Here is a 21788-nt window from a genome sequence, read left to right as displayed (position 1 = left end):
CTTAACACAATTTTCTCCAAGCTCATCCATGTTGCTGTAAATGGCAGAATGCCATTCCTTTTTATGGCTGAATAATATTCCATTGTATATAGAAACAACAATCACAATGATACACTGAACTTTCAAAAGGAGAGAACAGAACTATGGTTATTAGAGGTGGGAGTGGGGAGAGGGAGAGGGGCTAGTGAGAAATTGGTTAAGGGTCATGAAGAATGATTACATTTTGTAAAGATGAGTATACCAATTACCCTGATTTGATCATCATGTACTGTACACAGCTATTGATACTCAGCTCTGTACCCCACACATATGTATAATTAATTAAGTTTCAATAAAAAAAGAAAGAAATAGTAATTCTTCTGGTTGCCTAGTATTATCAATTCTATTCTAGGTAAAAGATCCTTTGGAAAAGTAGTAGGTGGTCAATATTTGAAGTACACTTATAAAAGCCCTTATAATTTTTATTTTTGTTTTTTAGTTCCTTTTAACAAATGTTTAACTGTGGAAAATACACATAACAAAATTTACCATCTTAACCATTTTTAACTGTACAATTCAGTAGTGTTAAGTATGTTCACACTGTTGTATATATAACAATTGCCAGAACTTTTTCATCTTGCAAAATTAAACTTCATACCCATTAACCAACTCCCCCTTGTAAATATTTAAAAGAAGCTACAATAAATAAGAAAACAGCATGCTGAAAAAGGCTATATTATGATCATAAATACATAAAGTGGAGCTTGAGGTGTTCATTTCCATTTACCATATCTCCCTGTCTCTCAAATTAGATTTGTTTTGCTGCAGATAATTTGCATAACAAGAGAACTTCTGTGTACATTTTGTTCTTCATTGAGTATCCAAAGTTTCCACTGAGGAAGTGGAGAAAGAGTCCTGAAGGTGGAGACAGCATAAAGCAGCATTTCAGGCAGAGGAATTGGTATAAGGTGAGGCAAGGGGATTCCGACAAATAGATAATATCACACAGGTCATCTCTGTGAGTTATTCAAACAACATAGCTGGTGAAAATTAGTCAGATACTATACCTTGGTATTCTATTGCTGTGACTACTTGATGGTCTTTTGGGGCAGAGACTCCATAGGCCTTATGATCTGAATGATTAAAACAGATAAGATAATTAAAATAGCACAAAAGTCCATTTTCAAATGTTTGAATGAGATGCAATATTCAAGAAAACTGGCCTAGAGTTTGGTGACAGTTTTACACAATTAATAACACATAAGTTTTAAAGTATCAACACAGGAAAATTAAAGCAAACTATAATAACACATAAGTTTTAAAGTATCAACACAGAAAAATTAAAGCAAACTATATATATCTCTTCTATGTTCTGTACTGTAGTTTTGGCCTTTAAGCATTTCCTAAAGCAGAATGTTTGAATCTATTTGGGCCCCACCATAGACAACACACTCTCACCAGCCCAATTGTTTTTTTATTTTACAATAAGTAAACTAATTTTATTGTGGTTTAAAAATAGCTATGGAAAAACATATACAAAGGCCTCTCAAATTTCATTATTACTTAGGCAACTACAGTAGGAAACAACAATAGGAAACTATGTTAATTATGGTATATTCACTTGATAGATCATAATACAGCAATAAAATGATATTTATAAAGAGTTTATAACAATGTCAACAGCCCAATTGTTAAACAAAAGCTTACATCCTTAATTAAGCTTAAGATGCACTCTAGTGTTGCAGGGTATTGCCCCCCAAATAAAAGCCAAATGTTTTCAGTGCCTTATTATAGGGTATAAATGGGTTTACGAACTTATTGCTGACTATACCTATCTTTTATAGAAATGAGTCATTTTGTGTATTTTTGATGATAAAATGTATATATAATATTTAATGTATATAAACTCTGTATATAAAATTATAATTAAAAATGTAAGCAGAACATCTTTATTTTTTTTCCCCAAAACATTTCAGTGATTTTTCCAGGGTTGGTCTATAGATTGAAATAACTGACTACGGTGGCTATTGTGATCTAATAGTTATATATTGACACTGATGATGAAAATATTATCACTCCTTTAAACTGATACAGAAATTTTTACTTAAAAATTACTTTCACATACTTGTTTTTATTCCATAAAATTTAATATTCAAAATGACCTGGTGTGGTAGACATTATTAGGACTTAAATAAGAAAGTAGCAGAACCAGGAATTAAAACTTTCTAATTCCATCTTTGATATGTATCACTTTTTGTTATCTTACTGTATGGATGTCATTCTATGGGCCAGTGTAACGACCATGTTTAAAAATAATTTAAATAATGTCCTATAAGTATACATCTCTAAAATATAAATGCTACAAAGGCAAGACTGTTGCCTGTTTTATTCTCTGATACAGTCCAAACACCTAGAACATAAAGCAATATATAATAAATATTTGTTGGATAAATAAGCTCATTCCCTATTGTATACTAACAAGAAAAGTCCAGTAAATGAGGTTAGATCAAACTGATATTAAGAAGGTTTCCGAAGCCAAGTAACTCTTGTGGGAAGGTGTTATAAGTATACAATATTGTATTGGTGTTAATTGTTTCAAAATCAGAATAATGTAAAGCATTCTTGTTGGTCATCTTGAGTAATCAGTTTAGGCAAAACAATCCAAGTTCTGTCCTTCATTATTTACCAAAAAAATCATACATGAAATAATCTAAGACCAAACTATCATGACAATCTAAAGATGGTTATTTCTTGAACATATATTTCTACAATTTACTGGACATGCTATTTCTCTTTTCATGCCACCCCCTGTTCTCTGTCTTCTGATGATCCACTCTCCCTGTTTTCACCAAGGTGAAAGTGATCTACCTGTTACTACATCCAATGGACACTTTTCAGTCTTCATCTTACTTGACTTCTCTTGGCTCCCTTGGATTTCATGACATGACTTTTTCCTAGTCTCCATTCTTCCTTTCTGATCCTGGTGCTTCATTCTGTCTCCTTTGTGGGTTCTTCTTCCTCCTTGTTCTGTCCAACCGTCCCTCCTCCATCCATCCATCCATCCAGAAAATGCTCTTCTGACTCAACTATCTCCTTTCTACATAGCCTTTTATGTTCTCATTTACTCAACTACCATTTATTTGTCAAAAAGTCCTACATCCATATCTCTAGCTCTAATTTCTCCCCTAAGATTAAATCTATAAATTCCCCTTTCTGCTAGACATCTGTTTCTCCATTTCCTACAAGCACCACAAACTCATGGGCCAAAGTGAACTTATCAGCTTGCCCCTAAACTTTGTTTTATTTCTATAAATATCAGGGTGAAAGGCATCACAATCCACATGGTCCTCATGCCAGAAATGTAGGTGTTGCCCATGATGCATCCATCCTCTCATCCATTCATGCCTCAGTTTTCATCTATAGACTGAGAATTGTGTGTCATCCATGATGATATTTCAAAATATTTTCCCTTTCCTCTCTTTGCCCTCACCCACCTTCATGCAACCAAGTGCTCTTTGCCTTAGGGAAGGCATCTGGATAGCCAAAACCAGAGAGAGAAAAACAGCATACTTTCCACATTTAAAAACCCTAGCTATTAGAGAAATGGAAAAAACATACTGCTTAGGCAAACATTTAAGACAGATCGTCATAAGTAAAATATACCTGCTCCCCAGACTTCAAGTAGAGAAGAGGACTTGAGTTGAAGAACATGGACCTTGGTGAGCTCTTGAGAATGAATAATAATCAGTAATATTTACTTATCACTTAGGTGTCAGGCAACATCCCCAGTGCTTTGCAAATATCCACTCATTTAACCCTCACAACAATTTTCTGTAGCAGAGTATCATTTTTATCCACATTTTTTTTCAGGTGGGAAACTAAGGCACAGAGAGAGTAAGAAACTTGGCCAAAGTTATATAAATAGTAAGTAGTGAAGTTAGGATTTGGACTCAGCCAGTCTGTATCCAAAGCTCACATGGTTAATTACTATACTATACTGGGTCTCACACCATGTCACCCCAAGCTAAATCACAAGCAGGGATTGCAGATTCCTAAAGATGCCAGGTGGAAAGGTCCATTGGTCTAATGAAGATGGGATAGGTTGAGCAACTAGTGGTTATAATGAGGCAAAGACTGGCTCTGAAGCACAACAGGAAGGTGGAAGCTGAGAGGCTGTAACTGGGGAAGCAGGACAAGGTACTCTCAGAAAGGAGGCTCTAGAAGAGGGTCTCTCAATCTTGACACAATTGACATTTGCAGCCAGATTATTTTTTGTTGTGGGGGACTATCCTGTGCATTATAGGATGTCCTGCAGTATCTTTGGCTTCTACCCACTAGATGCTAGTAGCACCACTCTTCCCCCAAGTCATGACAACTAAAAAATGTCCCCTGAGGGTGGGGGTGGGGAATAGTTCCTGTTTGAGAACCACTGCTCCAGACTTACAGTTAGGCTAGTTTGAAAAGCCAGGAATAGAAATAAAACAATAGACTAAAAGAGGGCAAAGAACCATGAGTTGAAGAATTTTGAAAGTTCTATACAATCAGAATTTCATAACTATAAAAGATCATTTATTATACCTGTGGGAAGGACAGAAAAATCTTTCATATGGAATGGCATATTTTCTTTGATTTATGTGTATAAACATGTAAATTATTCTTCTATTATTCTAGATCTTATCACTCCTAAGGAACACATGGTATTCTGGAGAAAATTTTCTTTCCTTTTTCTGTCTCTTAGAAGCCTGGACAGCAAATCTAATTCTGAAATTAAAATTCACAAAAGTCTACAGGACTCAAATGTCTAGTTCCCCTATTCAGGTTCTACATCTCTAAATTGCAACCATCTTCATTAGGGAAATTGGTAAACCTAGTGTCTATGTGAAGAACGTAGGACTGAACTGATCCTTTTTATTGACAGCTGTAAATATGTCTGTATAAAGCAGTGTCCCATGCGGCTCTATCTTAGAGAGTTATCAGGGTCACCAAAGAGCAATTTCAAAATAACTCTTGTAGAGCCAGCATGTGGCTCACTTGGGAGAGTGTGGTGCTGATAGCACCAAGGCTGCAGGTTCAGATCCCTATATAAGGATGGCCAGTTGGCTCACTTGGGAGAATGTGATGCTGACAGCATCAAGTCAAGGGTTGAGATCCTCTTACCAGTCATCTTAAAAAAAAAAAAACCAAAAAGCAAAAAAACTGTTTTGCATGTATATTTCAAAAACCACAAAAGGGGTCCAAGGAATCTTTTTCAATATTTTTCCCCCCATTTTCCACACACTTCTGTCACATACCAATTGTTCTTTCTTGTCTTTTCTCCCCATATTGCTCTGAAACCCCCTAATCCCATGCTGTCAAATGCTTTCTTTTCCAGCTTTTCCTCTTCTTCCCCAATTTTATTTTATAGACTCCAAAAGTAGAGTTTGAATCTTCAGAGAGCAGAGGAAGGGATGAGACTAAGGTGGCCAGCCAGAATCCTCTTAAGTGAGCTAGGGAAAAGACAGGGCCTTATACATTGGTGTTGCTTTACTCCTACACTTAATGACAGAATCTGAACAATTTTGGCTATGCTTCTGATTCCAAATCATAATTCCGTGAAACTTTCAAAGTACATTTTGAAAAAGTCTCCTTCTTCCTTTAGTCATAATCAGAGAAGGTCTAATCATGACTGAGAATTCTTGTGACTTTTGGAGTATTTTAGTACACTTTTTAGACAGAACAATGAAGACTTATATTCCCTGGAAACCAGCTGAGGAACAAATCTGGGCAAAATAGGAAAGAACATCTTTGTTCCTCCATATTATTACATCTTTGAACTTTTCAAACACGACACTGCCTGCTGAGGATGTTTATTTTTTGCAGTAGACTTCGGCTTTCTTTCATTTGAGGCAATCTTTAGTATGATCTGGGATTGGAAGATTTTGGAGTTGGGTTGCAGGAATCACCGAGAAAGAAAATCACCCTCTTCTCAATTCCATTTTTCTACTTGCTAAAACTTCCTTTGAGAAAGATTTCTTAAATTTTCAAAAATCACTTTAAAAGTTCTATGAAAGACAACAGCTGTTAACTTCATAAATTTTATTAATTCCCTCATAAATTTTGTGAGTACATATTTAAACAGAAAAAAAACATCTCAGATGCTACAAGATAGGATTAGGTAAATGGACAAAACTATGAAGACAAAAAAATGATAAAGGGGATTAGTTCTAATAAATTAATAATAGGTAATACTTCTTGGTAGCTGAATATTTGTTTCTGTGATTTTAAGCATCTTCTAGCTCCCTTGCTTCCTCCAATTATATTTCCTTCAAGGTTTGCTCATAAATTAAGTAAAAATATTTTAAATATATGGCCACTTATGTTGAACTTATTTAAACAGAAAGCTCTGAATCTTAAAGTAAAAAAAAAATTTGTTTACGATAAAATTTCCACCTTGTTCTAGCCTTTCTTTCTAGTCTTGGAATTCACTTTTTTTTTTTAAAAAAAAACTTGTACCTAATAACTCATTTTATGAAAACAAAGTGTTAGATTTTATATCAACATTTCACTAACAGATGTTAGGAATAGGATGTTGGCTGCTTTCTTGAACCAATTTTTATTTTTTCTCCACTTTTTCAGAATAAATTAAATAGAAAAATAAACAAAAAGTTGTCATGTAGGCCCACTGGTTGAGGTCAACGATTGTTTTAAAGTTAGCTGCAAAACATCTTTAGTAGTTACGGATGTGTTCCAAAATCACTGGCAGAGGTTCATAAAACGAGGTTAAGAGATGACTGTTTTCATAACTGTTAACAGCTCCAAGTCAAATAATTCCTAGTCGAATGAAATGTTTTGTTTCTTTCCCCCACAACTTTAAGAATAAAAGTTCTTGTATTCTCTATTACTCATCTGAGATAATCTGATTTGACACCTCTACAATTTTTAAATTACTATAAAAGTGTTGTTTAAATTAACACTTTTAATTGAAAACATGATTAGGAAAAATTAAAATGTTATAAAGGTTTTTTGTTTATTTTAAAAGTACAATACAAACAGTATCATATATAAAAGCAAGTCATAAAAACTATGAATGAGTTATTTTATAACTTTTTTTCTCACACAGTCAGTGGAAATATTTTCTAAGTTTTAAAAATTAAAAATTAATAGCCATGTGGTTTCAACAATTACTGATACACAATTATTACACTCACAAATATAAGAAGTTGCACATGGTTAGCATTAACAAATAAAATAATACCACCCCGTATTTATTATGGATAAATACTTATATAGATAGAAAGTAACCCAGTGAGGTAGGAATTAGGAGTTAGGTAACATACTTATCTCTCACTATCATTCAACCATACTAGATCTAGGGGGTAGGGGAGAGAAAGAGAAAAAAAGAGGGAGAGAGACAGACATGTCCTTTTAGACTCTCAAACTGGACATTCTGGCCCTTCTTCTTAATGAGATGACTATTTCCTATTTTCAGAGAAAGGGAAGCCACACCAGAGTGTAAGGAGAAAGAAAAGATGTGCTTGAACTTAGAGCTACCTGTGGTTGATGTCCTGGTGAGTTAACAATAACCTAAAGAATTTAAGAATGATTTTGACTATGAATAAATTTTACCCTTAAGAACCTAACATCTAAGTACGATATGACTCGACTGTGTTAATATCCTCATTTGACAGATGTGGCAATTGAGAGAGGTTCAATAACTTGCTCAAGGTTATAACACTTTAGAAAGCAGGGAAGCAAGATGCACATCTAGTTAGTCGGCCTCCACAGTCCTCTCTCTCTCTCAAATCAGCGCAAGGCTGTTGTAAGAAAGTAGTACCAAACGTGATCCTAACAAACCCTCTGCACATGGCTTCATCTCCATTTTCAAGCTTTAGGCTTGTAAGGATATTATCCAGAGAGTATATATTATAAATTGCCATTTTAGCGGAGACAGTGTTAATGGATAAATGTTTATGGTGAATGAACAAATTTGAATAAACCGTGTATATCTATTATATGCTGCACAAAAGTTTTATGCATTCCCTATTTTCTGGTTTTTTAACAATTTGAGTACAAGAGGAACTATTGGTGTTTCAGAATTGCATATAAAGTTGATTTCATATAAGTTATATGCATCAGTAAATTTTCAGGGCATTTCATTGTTCCAACAACTGGACAATTAAAGTTTTCAGGTGTTATTAGAAAGAGATGAAATAAATTAATTAACTTCTCAAAGTAAAATAAATTCTCAAAAATTTCAAAGAAATATCCTTCAGCACATCTTCAAATGTTTAATGGTAGCCACTGGCATAGGCTAGCCATCAGCAGCTGAATTTCTCACCAGGTACTCCTCACCAGGACATGAAAGAAGCCATTTTAAGATTCTTCAGTCTTTCTGTGATATTCCCCAAGTGGGAATCTCAGCCAAACACAATTTGTTCACCTGTGACATTAATTATAGGTTTTAGATAGATGGGAACAGTCAACTCAAATCCAGTAGATTCTCAAGACAACATGAAGAAATGCCATCTTCTGAAATTAATGCAAATAAGAATCATGTACTCAACAGAAGCCATGGTTATTGACCATTTTATGTCCTAGTTGGTCCTCCTTAAGATTAAAGTGCCAGGAAACAATGGCCCTAAAACTACATTAGTGTAAAAAAGGAAATTATTAAAGATGTCAGATCTCAAAGTAGACAAACTCATGGCATGATGGCAAAGAGATGAAAAATAATAAGCCTGAGTGTCCTCCTCACTAATGACACATGTGATCCAGGGTGTGTCATAGGCCAGTCCCTACAGTAGAGATGGTGCATCTGGCTTTGAGAATTATATTAATTTAAGATTATTCATTGCCCTTTAATCTGAAGTTGTAGTTACCTAACTCCTAGACCTTGATATGGCTTTCCAAGATTAAAAGTCCAGAACCTCCACCAACATTTGATTAACTTGCTCTGTAGAAATAAATTTACTAATTATCAAATAATCATTGTTGAGATCAGGTATTGTAAATCATTTCTCCAGAGTTTGATCAGCTCTGGGAAAATGGCTAAAACCAAGTTTCTGAACCTGAGCTCTGAACTCTGGTTGTTGAATCACCAATTCTGGTTCTGAAATTCTGAGAGACTCTGGGAATCTCTGCACAAAATGTTCGAACAGCTGACACACACATTGATTACTCAGGGGCTGTATGGGTCAGGGGATAGAGTAATAGTTATTCCACAATTATTTGATAATTATAAAACCACTTAAGCAGCATATGTGAGAAGATAACACTCTACCATCTACTGAACTCTCTCTACTCCCCCACTACATGGGTTGTTTTAAACTTTCTTTATACCTTTGAAGTTTACTTCTCTGCCTTACTGAGTGAATTTCAGGAATCACTAATAACAGTTTAACGTGTCAAATGTTTTCATTTTTTGAAAGCAGTCACCAATACAAATTGTGTTTTGTAGGGATTAGCATTAAAAAAGTATCAAAAGGATTCTCTAATATCACCAAATTTACAATCTGCAACTGACATTATCTTTGTTCTTCTCATACAAAATAGCACTGCTAGTGTTTTCAACCGTTTTGTGAAATAGAAGATTTATAAAATATCATGAATAGGTACATAAAGAGAAACAGATTAACCATGAATTTAATGAAGCTTAAGCTTTGGGGACCTCCATTGCATGGGCACCTCCCAAGACCCTGGGAGTGGGGTGGGGAAGGCCTAGAAATATGTGCTCATTTTGTAAAATTTGCAAGAATAAGATTTTTTTGGTATTATTTTTCTCACAGAGAGTACTACTAATCCACTCCTGCACACAATCATGGGCTTCTCTTTATTAATGAGTTTATTTAGCTTTCTAGATCTGACTACCCACAAAGCTTGGACAAAGAAAATGGTCTCTAGGGACCATAGTTCAACTGTTAAAATATTAAAGATTTTATATGACAAATGACTTACCATGTTCTCTTTCTCTCTATCAAACTTCAATTCTTAAAATATGAGAGTTGTGAGAATTTTATTTTTCAACTCTCCTGCTGGAGGATGACTCATAAAATCTTAGCCCTTACATTTCATACATGTGTTGTGAGTTAAACTCTATTAGCACAAATGCTTGCAGAAGAAATTTGAAAACTAAGGGAAACCTCCTTTAGCTTATTGTTGTTTCATGTTTCCTTTGATTAGTCTTCAGGAAGCCAAAGGAACAAAAGCGATTTATTTTGAAGTGCAGAACATGGAAACAATGGTTTGGCATTACTTAACTGTCATATTTGCAACTGTCAGGCAAGATTGCTCAGAACGAGCTACCCAGATTTCTCGGGTGCTCTAAATCAGAAACTATAATTTCCCTTTCCTTTCTCTGACTCACTCTTATTTCAAAACCGGTCCTACAGATCCAACTTTGAGCTAACACCAAAATGCGCTTTTTAGGGTTCAGACAACTAGATCCATAAAATAAATGGTTTAATAAATATCTGTATACATTCACATCAGTGGGACCTTTGGAGCTGCTGCCTGGAATGGTTAGGAATGAGTATTGAAAAAAGGCCCAATTTTTGAAACTTATTCAGATCAAGTATTTAAAAAAAGGACAAAGATGTCCATACATGGTATGCAAAAGTCTAATAGTCATCATATAATTCAGGTGAAATGGCTGTTCAAAATCCTGTATAGCATGAGGATGACTGGATTTATAACAGAATCAACCAGATAATTTGAAATTATGTACAGTGAGCCTTAGCATTTCAGTTTTTGATGAGGTGATATCAGAAATGACTTCATACCCACAGGGATGAAAAGAACTAAATAGTATTCCACCACCACCATTTTCATCAGCTTGGCTTTGACTAAATATTTTCTGAAATAAAATAAAAAGGAACATTAAAGTGCAAATAGGTGAAGAAAGCATAGTTTGTTATAAATACAACCTGTCTTTATTATAGATGGAAAGAGAATCATTCTTTGTCTTCAGAAAGTTATAACCAATAGAGAAGAAATGAGATTGAGCTGGGTTTGAAACCCAGCACTATGAATGACTAGCCACAGCACCTTGGGCAAGATACACCCTCGGTTTCCTTTTAGGCACAATGAAGCTACTATGCTTTTCTTACCTGGTTGAAAAGATTACATTAAATAAAATACAAAATTGCTTAGCCTGGTTCCTGGCACACAGTAGATCCTCTATAAATACTTGTTTCTTGTCCCCCTCCCCTCACTCCACATTGCTTTTTATCCAATGTGGTTGTGCAAATTTAGCGTTTCATAGATGATTCCTCAATAATCGTTTGTTAGGATGGACTATAAAAACAGAGAGTCAATCGTTAGGGTTATACTCCTCCCCCCACCCTTTTAAAAATGATTACCATGACTTTTTCCTTACAGTGGCTGCTTAGAGTGGCAAGCCCTGGGTTTAAATTCCACCTCTTCTCCTTGCTGTGACATGTTTTGGACAGCCTCTTTGGGCTGGGTTTCATCATCTGTAAAACATGATTCATGATGATGATGCCTTCCATAACTATCTTGACACAATTCATCACACCCCTCTTATTGAAACTTTCTGCACTTAGCGTCCAGGACAACATACTTTCCTAGTTTTCCTTCTCATGGCTCTTATTCTTGGTCATCTCTTCCTCTCTATTTATATTTCCTCCCTTAATGATGCAATCCAGACTCCTGGCATTAAACCCTCCCAGATGCTAATGACTCCCCAGTACTTGTACGTATCTCCAGTCTAGATGTCTTTGCTGAACTCTGGACTCAGATACAAATGGCGGCTATTCACATCTCCACTTGAAGACTTAAGAGACATTTCAAACTCTATGTCCAAACCTCATCTTTCTTTCTACACCTGCTCCATCTTACTTCAGATGACGGCAACTCAATTATTCCAGCTGCTCTGGCTAAATATGAGGCAGTTATCCTCAACAATTCCACTTATCACAGCCCATTTCCAATTCATCAGCAAACCCTATTGGCTCAACCTCCAAAATACATCCAGAATGTGACCACTTCTCACTCCTCCCATTGCTACCCTTCTGGTCTGAGCCGCAACATTGCTTTTCCTGATTACTGTAATAGCCTCCTGACCAGCCTCCTGGTTCTATCCTGCCCCCCTAGAATCTAATCTCCACACATCCGCTACAGTGACCCTTTAAAACGCTAAGTCAGATCATAGCTCTGTTTTGTTCAAAACCTTGGACTAGTTCTCCATTTCCCCAGAATAGAGGTAAAAGTCCTTATATGGCCTAGAAGGCCCTACACAATCTGGCCCGTTGCCTTCAGCTCTCCTTTTCTCTATTCTCCCCTCCCTCTGATCCAGGGACACTGCCTCCTCGTTCAGCCTCAGACAGGCTCTGCCTGTTTCCTTTGTCTGAAAGACTTGCTTCAGATGTCTGTTAACTCCCTTACTTCTTCAAGTTTTTGCCCAAAGGATATCTCCTTAATGAGATATACTCTGATTACACTATTTAATTTCTCAACCCCACCTCTGTTTCTCCCCCCCCCACATTCCTGGTTCCCTTGATTCTTCTTTCATTTTCTTTTTTCCATAGCACCTACGGTCTTTTAACACATTATATATTATATAAATAATGTATATAATATAATGTATAATATTATATATTATACTTATGTACTAAAGATGGGAGGCCTTTGTTTATTTTTACCAATAATCTAAAGGGCAAAGAACAATGCCTGATATGCAGCAAATACTCATTAAATATTTGCTGAATGAGTAGAAATGAAGTTAATTATAGTGAAGATAAAATAGAATATAGAGTATACAACTTTAATTTTTTAAATTAAGGGATGAGCTGCATGAGATTAAATAAAGATTTTGAAGCAGCCAGTTTTGAAACTGAACACATTTAGTTTATTGGATCACTATTCAGAATCAATTTTCATATTATGCTGCTGCAAAAAGCTAAACATACGAGGGTACTTCAAAAAGTTCACGGAAAAATAGAATTAAAAGATAATACTAATCTTCCATGAGCTTTCTGAAGACTCCTTGTATGAATATATTTGATGTTAAAATATCTTTCTGAGTAGTAACCTCAAATGTGATTTAATAGTCACAAATCACTTATTGTTTTTAAAATATCTTTGTCATTATAAAATTAAAAATAAGCTTAAAAAATTCTAAATTTAATAACCCAACGTTTTCTTAAAAAATGAATCTATTTGATTTTTAAAGTTTTGACATACAATTGAAAATAGAATTGTAACGGCTAATTTTATATCTCAACTTGCCTGGGTCACAGTGCCTAGATACATGGTTAAATGTTACTCTGGATGTTTCTGTAAGGGTATTTTTGAATGAGAGTAACATTTAAATCAGCAGACTGAGCAAAGCTGGTTGTCCTCCTTAATGTGGGTGGGTCTCATCCAATCAGCTGAGGGTCTAAATAGAACAAAAGGCTGACTTCCTTCAAAAACTAGGGCAGAATGATGCCATGGAAGTCAAGCATGGGTAGACCTTCAAGGAGGGAGTATCAGCAATGTTTGATGTTCCAGAAAGGTTCTGACTAAAATTAAACCATGGATTTAGGAACTGGTAAATTATTGGCAATACAATGATAGCAATTTTAATGGCATGTGACAGTTTGCAGTGGGATGAATGGTCAGTAAGAAAATGGAGATAATAAATTCAGATCACTGTTTCAAGAAGTTTGGCTCGAGAATCATGGTCTGGTTTTTTTGTTTTTTTTTTTCCCCATGTAAAATTGTAGAGACTTGAGTGGGTTTACAGTTTGTAGTAAGAGCGCTAGTGATGAAGATAAGTTGAAGATATATGAGGAGAAAACCGCTGAAGCAAAAGACCCAAGGAGACTGGAAGAATAGGATCATTAACACTGGTAAGATACTAGCTACGGACAGGAGAGACCCCCTCTTCCTTTGACTGAGAAGGGAAATTGCTAAGGATGAATAAAGGTTGTGGACACATTTGCAATCCATTCTCCTCACTCTTCCATGAGTCAGCTTCTTAAAATACTATCGGACCATATTTAGCTTCCTTCAGAGGCTTCCCCTCACCTTCAGAATGAATTCCAAATTACTTCCGATGGTCTTTCAGAACTGGCTCCCGTCCTTCCAGCCTCCCCTTTGACCACTGCCCCCCACAAATTTTTATGTGCACATCACCCAGGGTGGGAGACACAGTCACTCAGGCTCTTCGCATTCTCCATAGTATCTGCCTGGAATCCCCTCCCTCGAACAGTTCCCTGTCAAATGGTGATCTTCTATGTGTTATTCACACCCATTCAAATGTCAGGAAAGGTAAAGCCTTCTCTGACACTTTCAGTCCTCTTATACATAGTCCGTCTCTTCTATATGACAGTACTTTTTATAAGTCTTTATTTTCTTTTATTACAAACAATCTTTTGCATGTCTGATCCTTCTATTGGACAATGTTAGGAACATAATGATGTTAGGAGATATATGATACAAGTTTGTACCTACATCACCCACAATAAGAGATAAATAAATGTCTGCTGTCAATAAAAGTGAACATGTTTTGCCTTCAGATCAGATAGATATATAACATTTTGCTATATTTTATAAATAGTATAAACTCTAGTTACATATAACATAAAATATATTTAAAATACAGTTAAAATTATACATTTCTAATCTATTGCAACACCTGGCCTACTAAGACTCACAAATAATACTAGCCGAATTGAAAATAAAGTATTAAGTTTATCTATATTTTAACATTTCTTTGATTAAAAGTTTATAGCCTCTTTGCACAAAAGTCTAAAAGTAATTTTGACACTGAATAATTCAAAACTATTCTTACCATAACTAATATAAAGGGAAAAAATACACATATTTTAGCGAAACACACACACAGTTATTCTGCAGTGTGTTCTATAGAGTCATTCTTTTTAATATTTTTTCTCATTTAATTTTTTTCTCTCCTATCAGCTAAAAATGAACCTTGAAATGGGAAAAGTTGTTCTCTAAAAACAAAGCATATAATAAATTTCCTGTCTTCAACTGCCACAAACCTAAGAATTTAGTGCAGTAATGAAATACATGTAATTTGCATTCATTTATTTTCATTCATTGTTCTTAACACTAAGAGAACCTCTTTTTATAATAAATTTTGATAAATTCTTCCTTATCATGAGACAAAATTTATAGATAATAGAACATTATATAGACATTATATAATGTCTATAATTTTTATATATGTATGTATAAAAAATTTGGAAAACTAAATGTAGTGTTCGTTTAATGTTAAAGATAAATAAAAGAAAAACAAAATAAAATAGTATATTTTAATTTATAAATGCTTATATATGAGTACACTAGAAGACACAATAAAAAAGTCAGATATTAGCCTATACTTATAATGTCAAATTGTATTTAAATAAGATCAGAAATCATTCCAAATAGTATAGGAAAATAAAGAACAAGGCAACTGTAAACATTAAAATAAAAATGTATATATTCAGTTATATAATAAGACTGTGCAAAAAAAATCTGTGTTTACAGGTAAAATAGTATAAGTTATAGGCTCAGACAATTATTAAGTTTTCACCTACATGAACACACAGTAGGACTTCAGAAAATCACGAAGGATGAAGGGTGAGGGCCACACAAATAAAATTATTTTGCAGGATAGTCTGGCACACTGCAAACTATTTGACAGGCCTGGTCCCTGTCCAATAAACATAGAGTAACCACTCATCATTGTGACAAACATATAGATTCCACAAAACTCCACAATATTCCCTGGAGAAGTAACCCCCCCACCGCCTCCTGTTGATAGTTCTTGATTTAATTCCTTGAACATGCTCTCATCTAATAGAAATTTGAAAACTTTGTTTTATAAACGAAGAGTCTTCTCCACTTATACAGCTAATCTAACATGACCATAATTTTTTTAAAAGTAAAACCTATGGACTACATTAAGTTCCATTGGTCATACTTGTTCTCACAACAAAACTATAAAAGAAATATTACAGAGGATACAGGATTTATTCAAGACCATTTTTGCACAGTTTGAGGCTTTTCAACCCTGTTATTTTCTATCTGACCTCTCTAGACTTTTAATTACTCACTGCTCCAAATGTAAGCCCAATATAATTCTTCCTACTCAAAATATGCTGTATTTCAAAAGATCACATTTTTAGCTAAGAAAAATTGAACTAATTTTGATGCATTTAACTTGGATAATTATTGTCTTTTAAGTCTCTGTCAAGAATAGCATGCCTAAAAATATTTAATTTTTTTTCAGGCACATACTAACACATTTTTAAATAATCTTAAAGCTCTTTGATCCAAATATTTAATAAAAATCTTTGAAAAGGCAAACATATCAGGAAACCATAACTTAATTTTCTCTACCTTCAAAGATATAACACAGAGACCCATATTAATTAAGCTAGAAGTGCCTGAACCGTAATTAGAAATACGGGACTCAACATTTTGAAAGAGTCCTAAACACTTTCTGATTGATCCTGTTCTCGTAGAAACCAAAATTGGAAAGTAGTAAAAGACAAAAATTATAAAATTGTACCAAAGAAATTAGCTAAAAGGGGCCGGCCCGTGGCTCACTCGGGAGAGTGCGGTGCTGATAACACCAAGGCCCCGGGTTCGGATCCCATATACGGATGGCCGGTTCGCTCACTGGCTGAGCGTGGTGCTGACAACACCAAGTCAAGGGTTAAGATCCCCTTACCGGTCATCTTTAAAAAAAAAAAAAAAAAGAAATTAGCTAAAAGGGTTATTCTTTATTTCAAAAGAAAGGAAAAACACATTCTTGTGTCCTACCATCAGATAACACATAGTAAATTAAAAAAAACCCTACATATACAAATTTAGAAAATGCATGATATATAAAAATATGTATCTTTGCTCAAGATAATATTAATATTTTTCTTTTAATATTAACTTTTAGAAAGAAAAGCCAGAAAATTATGGGGACCTTTTCTATTTCCCCTTTAAATGGTTTGTGATGCTGTTAGAGTGACTAAATTGGATAATAAATCCCTCACAATATTGGACGTACACATGTTTGGATCTTTCTCCCATTTAGTTACATAATATTTTCAGAGGCTAGGCTCTTAGTTCAGTTAGTTAAAGTGTGGTGCTAAAACAGCCAAGTCCAGTGTTCGATCCCTGTACCAGCCAACCCCCCTCTGAAAAAAAAAGAAAAATAGATCATGAAATGTGGCTTACCCTTCAGGTTAATATTGCTTTGAATTCGATTTGAGTTATGAATGCGGAAAACAGGTATATATGTTGAGACAGCCACACTGAAAATATACTAAATGTCAAAAAGTATTTTAATGACACATTAAGATATTTAAACCATTAACCACATTCTAAAGAGAGCATTAAAATCATTTTCTTATGACAGAAAAAAATGAGTCATCCTTGCAGCGCCCTGGCAGGGTAGTATACGCATATTCTAAGTCTATAAATAACAAGACAGGCTTCTCTCTCCTCTCCTTCTCCCATTATATTGCCAAAGAGAACACCAGAAAACAGCACTTTCATTTCCCCTAAAATGTCCTTAGCTGTCATGTTTCCTTATGCTTTCCAGTGTATTCTTTGTATCCTTGTCTCCTATATAGAAAAGAATGTGGTATTTGGAGTCAGCAGCTCTAACTTCCAAGCCCTCGGTATATTCCTAAAAATATTCTAAGCCTCTGTGATTCTCATTTATGAAACCGATAAAAAACAGTTCTATGTGCCTCACAGGATGTTAACTTGAGAGTTAAGTAAAATAATTCCTGTGAAAGTATTTTGTCAATTGTAAAGTTCCATTCAAATGCTAATATTGTTTCTTCTTTACTTTTTAATCTCTCAGGTTATCCATTACTTCACTTTGATCTTTTCCCTTCATTCTTTCTGGCTTCCAGATAACAGCTGACATTGCAAAATTCCTCCCTGGCTTCCACGACACTGGTTCTGCTGGTTGTCCGTTATTGCTCTGGGCACATTTTCGTCATTGTCTCTGCTCTTTTTGTATTCTTTAACCAACCACATGCTCCAGAGTTCGGTCTTTTGCCCACTACTGAACTTCTATATGTTTTCTCCCAGAATGTTTCTACATTTCTGTTTTCATTGACCACTTAAATACAGGGTATATGTATAGATGATTTACACTTCTCATCCTCTTTCCAATGGTCTATAGAGACATTTTTAGTTGGATATTTTGTTGTTTTCTTAAAGATAAAATAATAATAATTCCTTCTCAATTAAATACCATGATTTCTTTGGTTCTACGTGTTTACAACCTTGGAAACATTGTTTTGATTTTTTTGATGCCACTTTAATAAATCACCAAATCTTACCAGTTTCTATTTTCAACGTCTTCTGGATGTAACTCTTCTGGATTTAACAATTTTGACAGCTGTCACTTTAATACTGGACTCCATTACTTAATACCTGATCTAAAGTTACCTTTTCTCCTCCCATGTCTATCCTACAAGTAAGAATCAAAATGATTGTTTTTCCCAAATACCATTTTTTGACATATTGCTTCACTCTTTAAAACCATCAGCAACTTCCTATTGCCTACTGCGTCAAATAGAAACTTTATAACATAAAATACAATCAACTCCATGAACACCAAGCCAGTTGTGGAGCCCATTTCTTACTTCCGTCCAAAAGAGACTCTGTTCCACCCCATAAGAACTCTGAAAGAGGAAGTTTAAAATTAAAACATGTTCTCAGCTACATATAAAATAATTTTATCATCACACGCTAAGTATGATACCTTTTTCCCATTCAAAAACATAAAATGGTAAATTATAAAAAATACTAATCATCATTAAATTAAATCCTCTCCCTTTATAAGATTTAAAAAAAAAAAAAAAAAAAAAAAAAGCAGACCCAAATAAAGTAGCTTTTCTAAAACCATGTGATTACTAAGAGCAGACTCAATCTCATTCTTTGGAACTTGAGCTCCATTATATTTATATCATACTTTTTGCTTCTTTGTGAACAGACTTTACACTTATGGCTAAGGAATTCAATAATGAACCAACTGGCAATTACATGTTAGAAATATAACTTGTACAATTAATTAACTTAAAAAGTGAAAGTATTTTTGCCTACCATCCCCATCAGTATGACCCTGCCCTGAGTCACCATGCCAGAGAAGATGTGACCAATATTCTTTCAGGTAAAAGGTGGGAGTTTATTGTTCTCAGAAAAGAAATATTTGTATTCAACATATGTATTGGTGAGATAACTTTGCCCTATAAAAGAAGTGTTTCTGTAGCCCACTCCCAAAATTTTTTGTCCTTTTATTTTCTAATAATTAGAAATAAATTTCCACAAACATTCTAGACCACATAATGAAAAAGGCTGGTCATGACTGTTCTCATCATTACTTAGTAGATTTTGATATCTCAAGGCTAGAGATAAGTAGTAGAATGTATATAAAATGGTGCAAGCAAGAGAGATACGACTGTTCAAATAATGACGACTCTGGATATACATGTTATTACAGGGCAGTGGTGCAATTTTGCTTCCATTATAAAACTAACGGGAAATGGAGTGTTTCCCTACGGACATCTACATCCCCTTGCTCATGAATTCACAGTGTATTTGGGGACAGTGTTATCCAGCATAGAAATAGCTTCTGACATAAATGGCCACAATAGTCATGTGCATATGTTTCTCACATGTCTCTAGGCTGCTTCTAATTTGGCAGTTAAATAACTCTACTTCTTCCATTCTTTCCCCACAAACCAGCATCTTCTCTAAAGAATCCTTAGAGATTTGGGATCTTTGGGGTTAAAGGAACTATGAGAAATTAAGTCATATAAAGAACCAATATGGAACTTGATGTTAAGTTATTAATGACAATGAATGAATGAATATTTTAGGAAGTATGAGCAATTTGGAAATGTACTTGAGTTGATATGTCAAATGCTGGATGTGCCTTACCCCGTAAGAGGGCTGCAAGTACTCTCTTTTGTTGTTGAGAAGAGGCAGAGGATTGGCAAGAGATGCTTGATTGAACCAGTCTCCATTAAACAAGTGCAAGAGGAAAATTTTAAATATTTAGGAATTTAATCAACTGTCTCTTTTTTTACATTCACCTTTTCTTTGCTATGAGTTTATGAATGTGACGTGCACTCATCTGATGGGTATTTTTACATTTTAGGGAATAAAATATTAAAGTCCCTTTCAAAAGAAATGCACTGAAAGGTCCATGCTATATCACGGGGAAAAAAATGTAGCTGTTATACAATGGATTTACCAATGGACTTTGCTGCATAACCCAGGATCTAGGAGTTCTAGTTAATGACAGAGTTGGGTTTATTATTTCGGGACACTTTACTTTTCCTATCTGTTCATGTGAAATAAACTAAATAGACTTAAAAACTGGCTATTCAAACAGAATTTTGTCTAGCCTGTTAGCTCACTTGGTTAGAGTAAGGTGTTGGTAATACCAAGGTCAAGGGTTTGGATCCCCATGGGGCCAGCTGCTAAAACCAACCAACCAACCACCCAACAAACCAACAAAAAAACACAGAATGTGAGTTTCTTATACTGATGACCCTGGTGAAGATGTAGAATTTAAGAGAGCAGATGTTTCATATATTTCAATAGACTCACGTTGGTTGATTTGTTTTCTTTTTAAACCAGTAGACTCAAAGGTGGAGCGTACAAGAAAGGCCAGAGGGGTAAGAAAATAAGTATTAGACTTTCTACCCATTTATCATGTTCTTCCTTTTTTTCTGTTTTATGGGCTAAACAGTTTTCTCTTAAATAAATTTTCACATACACACAAATGAAGAGAACAAACAATAAACCCCATATATTCGTCATCCAGCTTCAAAAGTTATATATTTGCCATATTTACTTTATTTATCCCTGTTTTTGAGGAATTTTAAAGCAAATTATATACATCAAATAATTTTCTTTGTTACTTTAGTAGGCATCACTAAAGATTAAAAACATATAGCTACACCACCCCTAGAACAACTAACAAAACTAAAAATAATTCCTTGGTATAATCTAATATCCAATCCTAGTCAAATATTCTTGATGCTTTATTTGAATCAAGATCCAAACCACATCTCAGCATTATATTTGTTTCTTAAGTCTTTTGTCTTGTGTTTTTAATCTAGAGCTAGCCTGCCCTTTCCTTCTTCCCACCTTTGTTTTTATCTTCATGCCATTGACTTGCTGCAGAAACCTGGTCAAGTACTCAGTAGAATAACTCATCTTCTGAGTTAGCCCTTGTGCTATCCCATGGTGTCATTTAATCTGTACATCTACCCTCCTGTAAATGGAAGTGAGTTTGCCTAGAAGCTTGATTCATATAAAGGTCTTTTTTTTCTCTCTCTCTCTCTTTTTTGGATGGATGGGTAAGAATAATGCACATTGTATTTGCTTCCCATTGCATCACACAATGTTTGGTTGTCCTAGCTTTAAAGATGCTAACATTAATCCGTGTTTCAGGTGGCAACAGACTGATCCTTCCACTGTAAGTTCCCGCATCAACATTTTTTCTTTCTTTTTTTGGCAGCTGGCTGGCATAGGGATTGGAACACTTGTTGTTATCAATACCGATCTCTAACCAACTGAGCTAATCAGCCAGCTTCCCATCAACATTCTAACGTTTTTACCCATTTATAATCATATCCTGAATCAAAGACATGTTGCAGGATGATAATAACTAGATTCTATTATTTTTTTGTGATCTATTATCTTTGCACATTAGCTTGAATTCTATAAGGAAGAACTCTTCCTTATCAATTACAGCTATGTGATTATACATACATACATAAAGGAAAGTAGGATAAAGACTTAATTATTTTGGTTGCCTAATATCAGAGTAAGGAGTAACTGACCTAGTT

General features: G+C 34.7%; 1 protein-coding gene across 1 annotated transcript in view; it reads right to left on the bottom strand.

The window, feature by feature from the left end:
• The window catches only part of JAM2 (junctional adhesion molecule 2), a 55513-nt gene that overhangs the window by 20700 nt on the left and 13025 nt on the right, over window positions 1-21788 (bottom strand). The window contains exon 2 of the mRNA XM_063101827.1: window positions 1047-1112. Within this exon, the coding sequence (XP_062957897.1) occupies window positions 1047-1112 (66 nt within the window). The remainder of the gene's footprint in view (window positions 1-1046; window positions 1113-21788) is intronic.

This window comes from Cynocephalus volans, chromosome 1 (genome assembly GCF_027409185.1).
Source record: "Cynocephalus volans isolate mCynVol1 chromosome 1, mCynVol1.pri, whole genome shotgun sequence".
Classification (NCBI taxonomy): domain Eukaryota; kingdom Metazoa; phylum Chordata; class Mammalia; order Dermoptera; family Cynocephalidae; genus Cynocephalus; species Cynocephalus volans.
The sequence above is the reverse complement of the archived record's forward strand: the minus strand, read 5'-3'. Positions and strand labels throughout refer to the sequence as shown.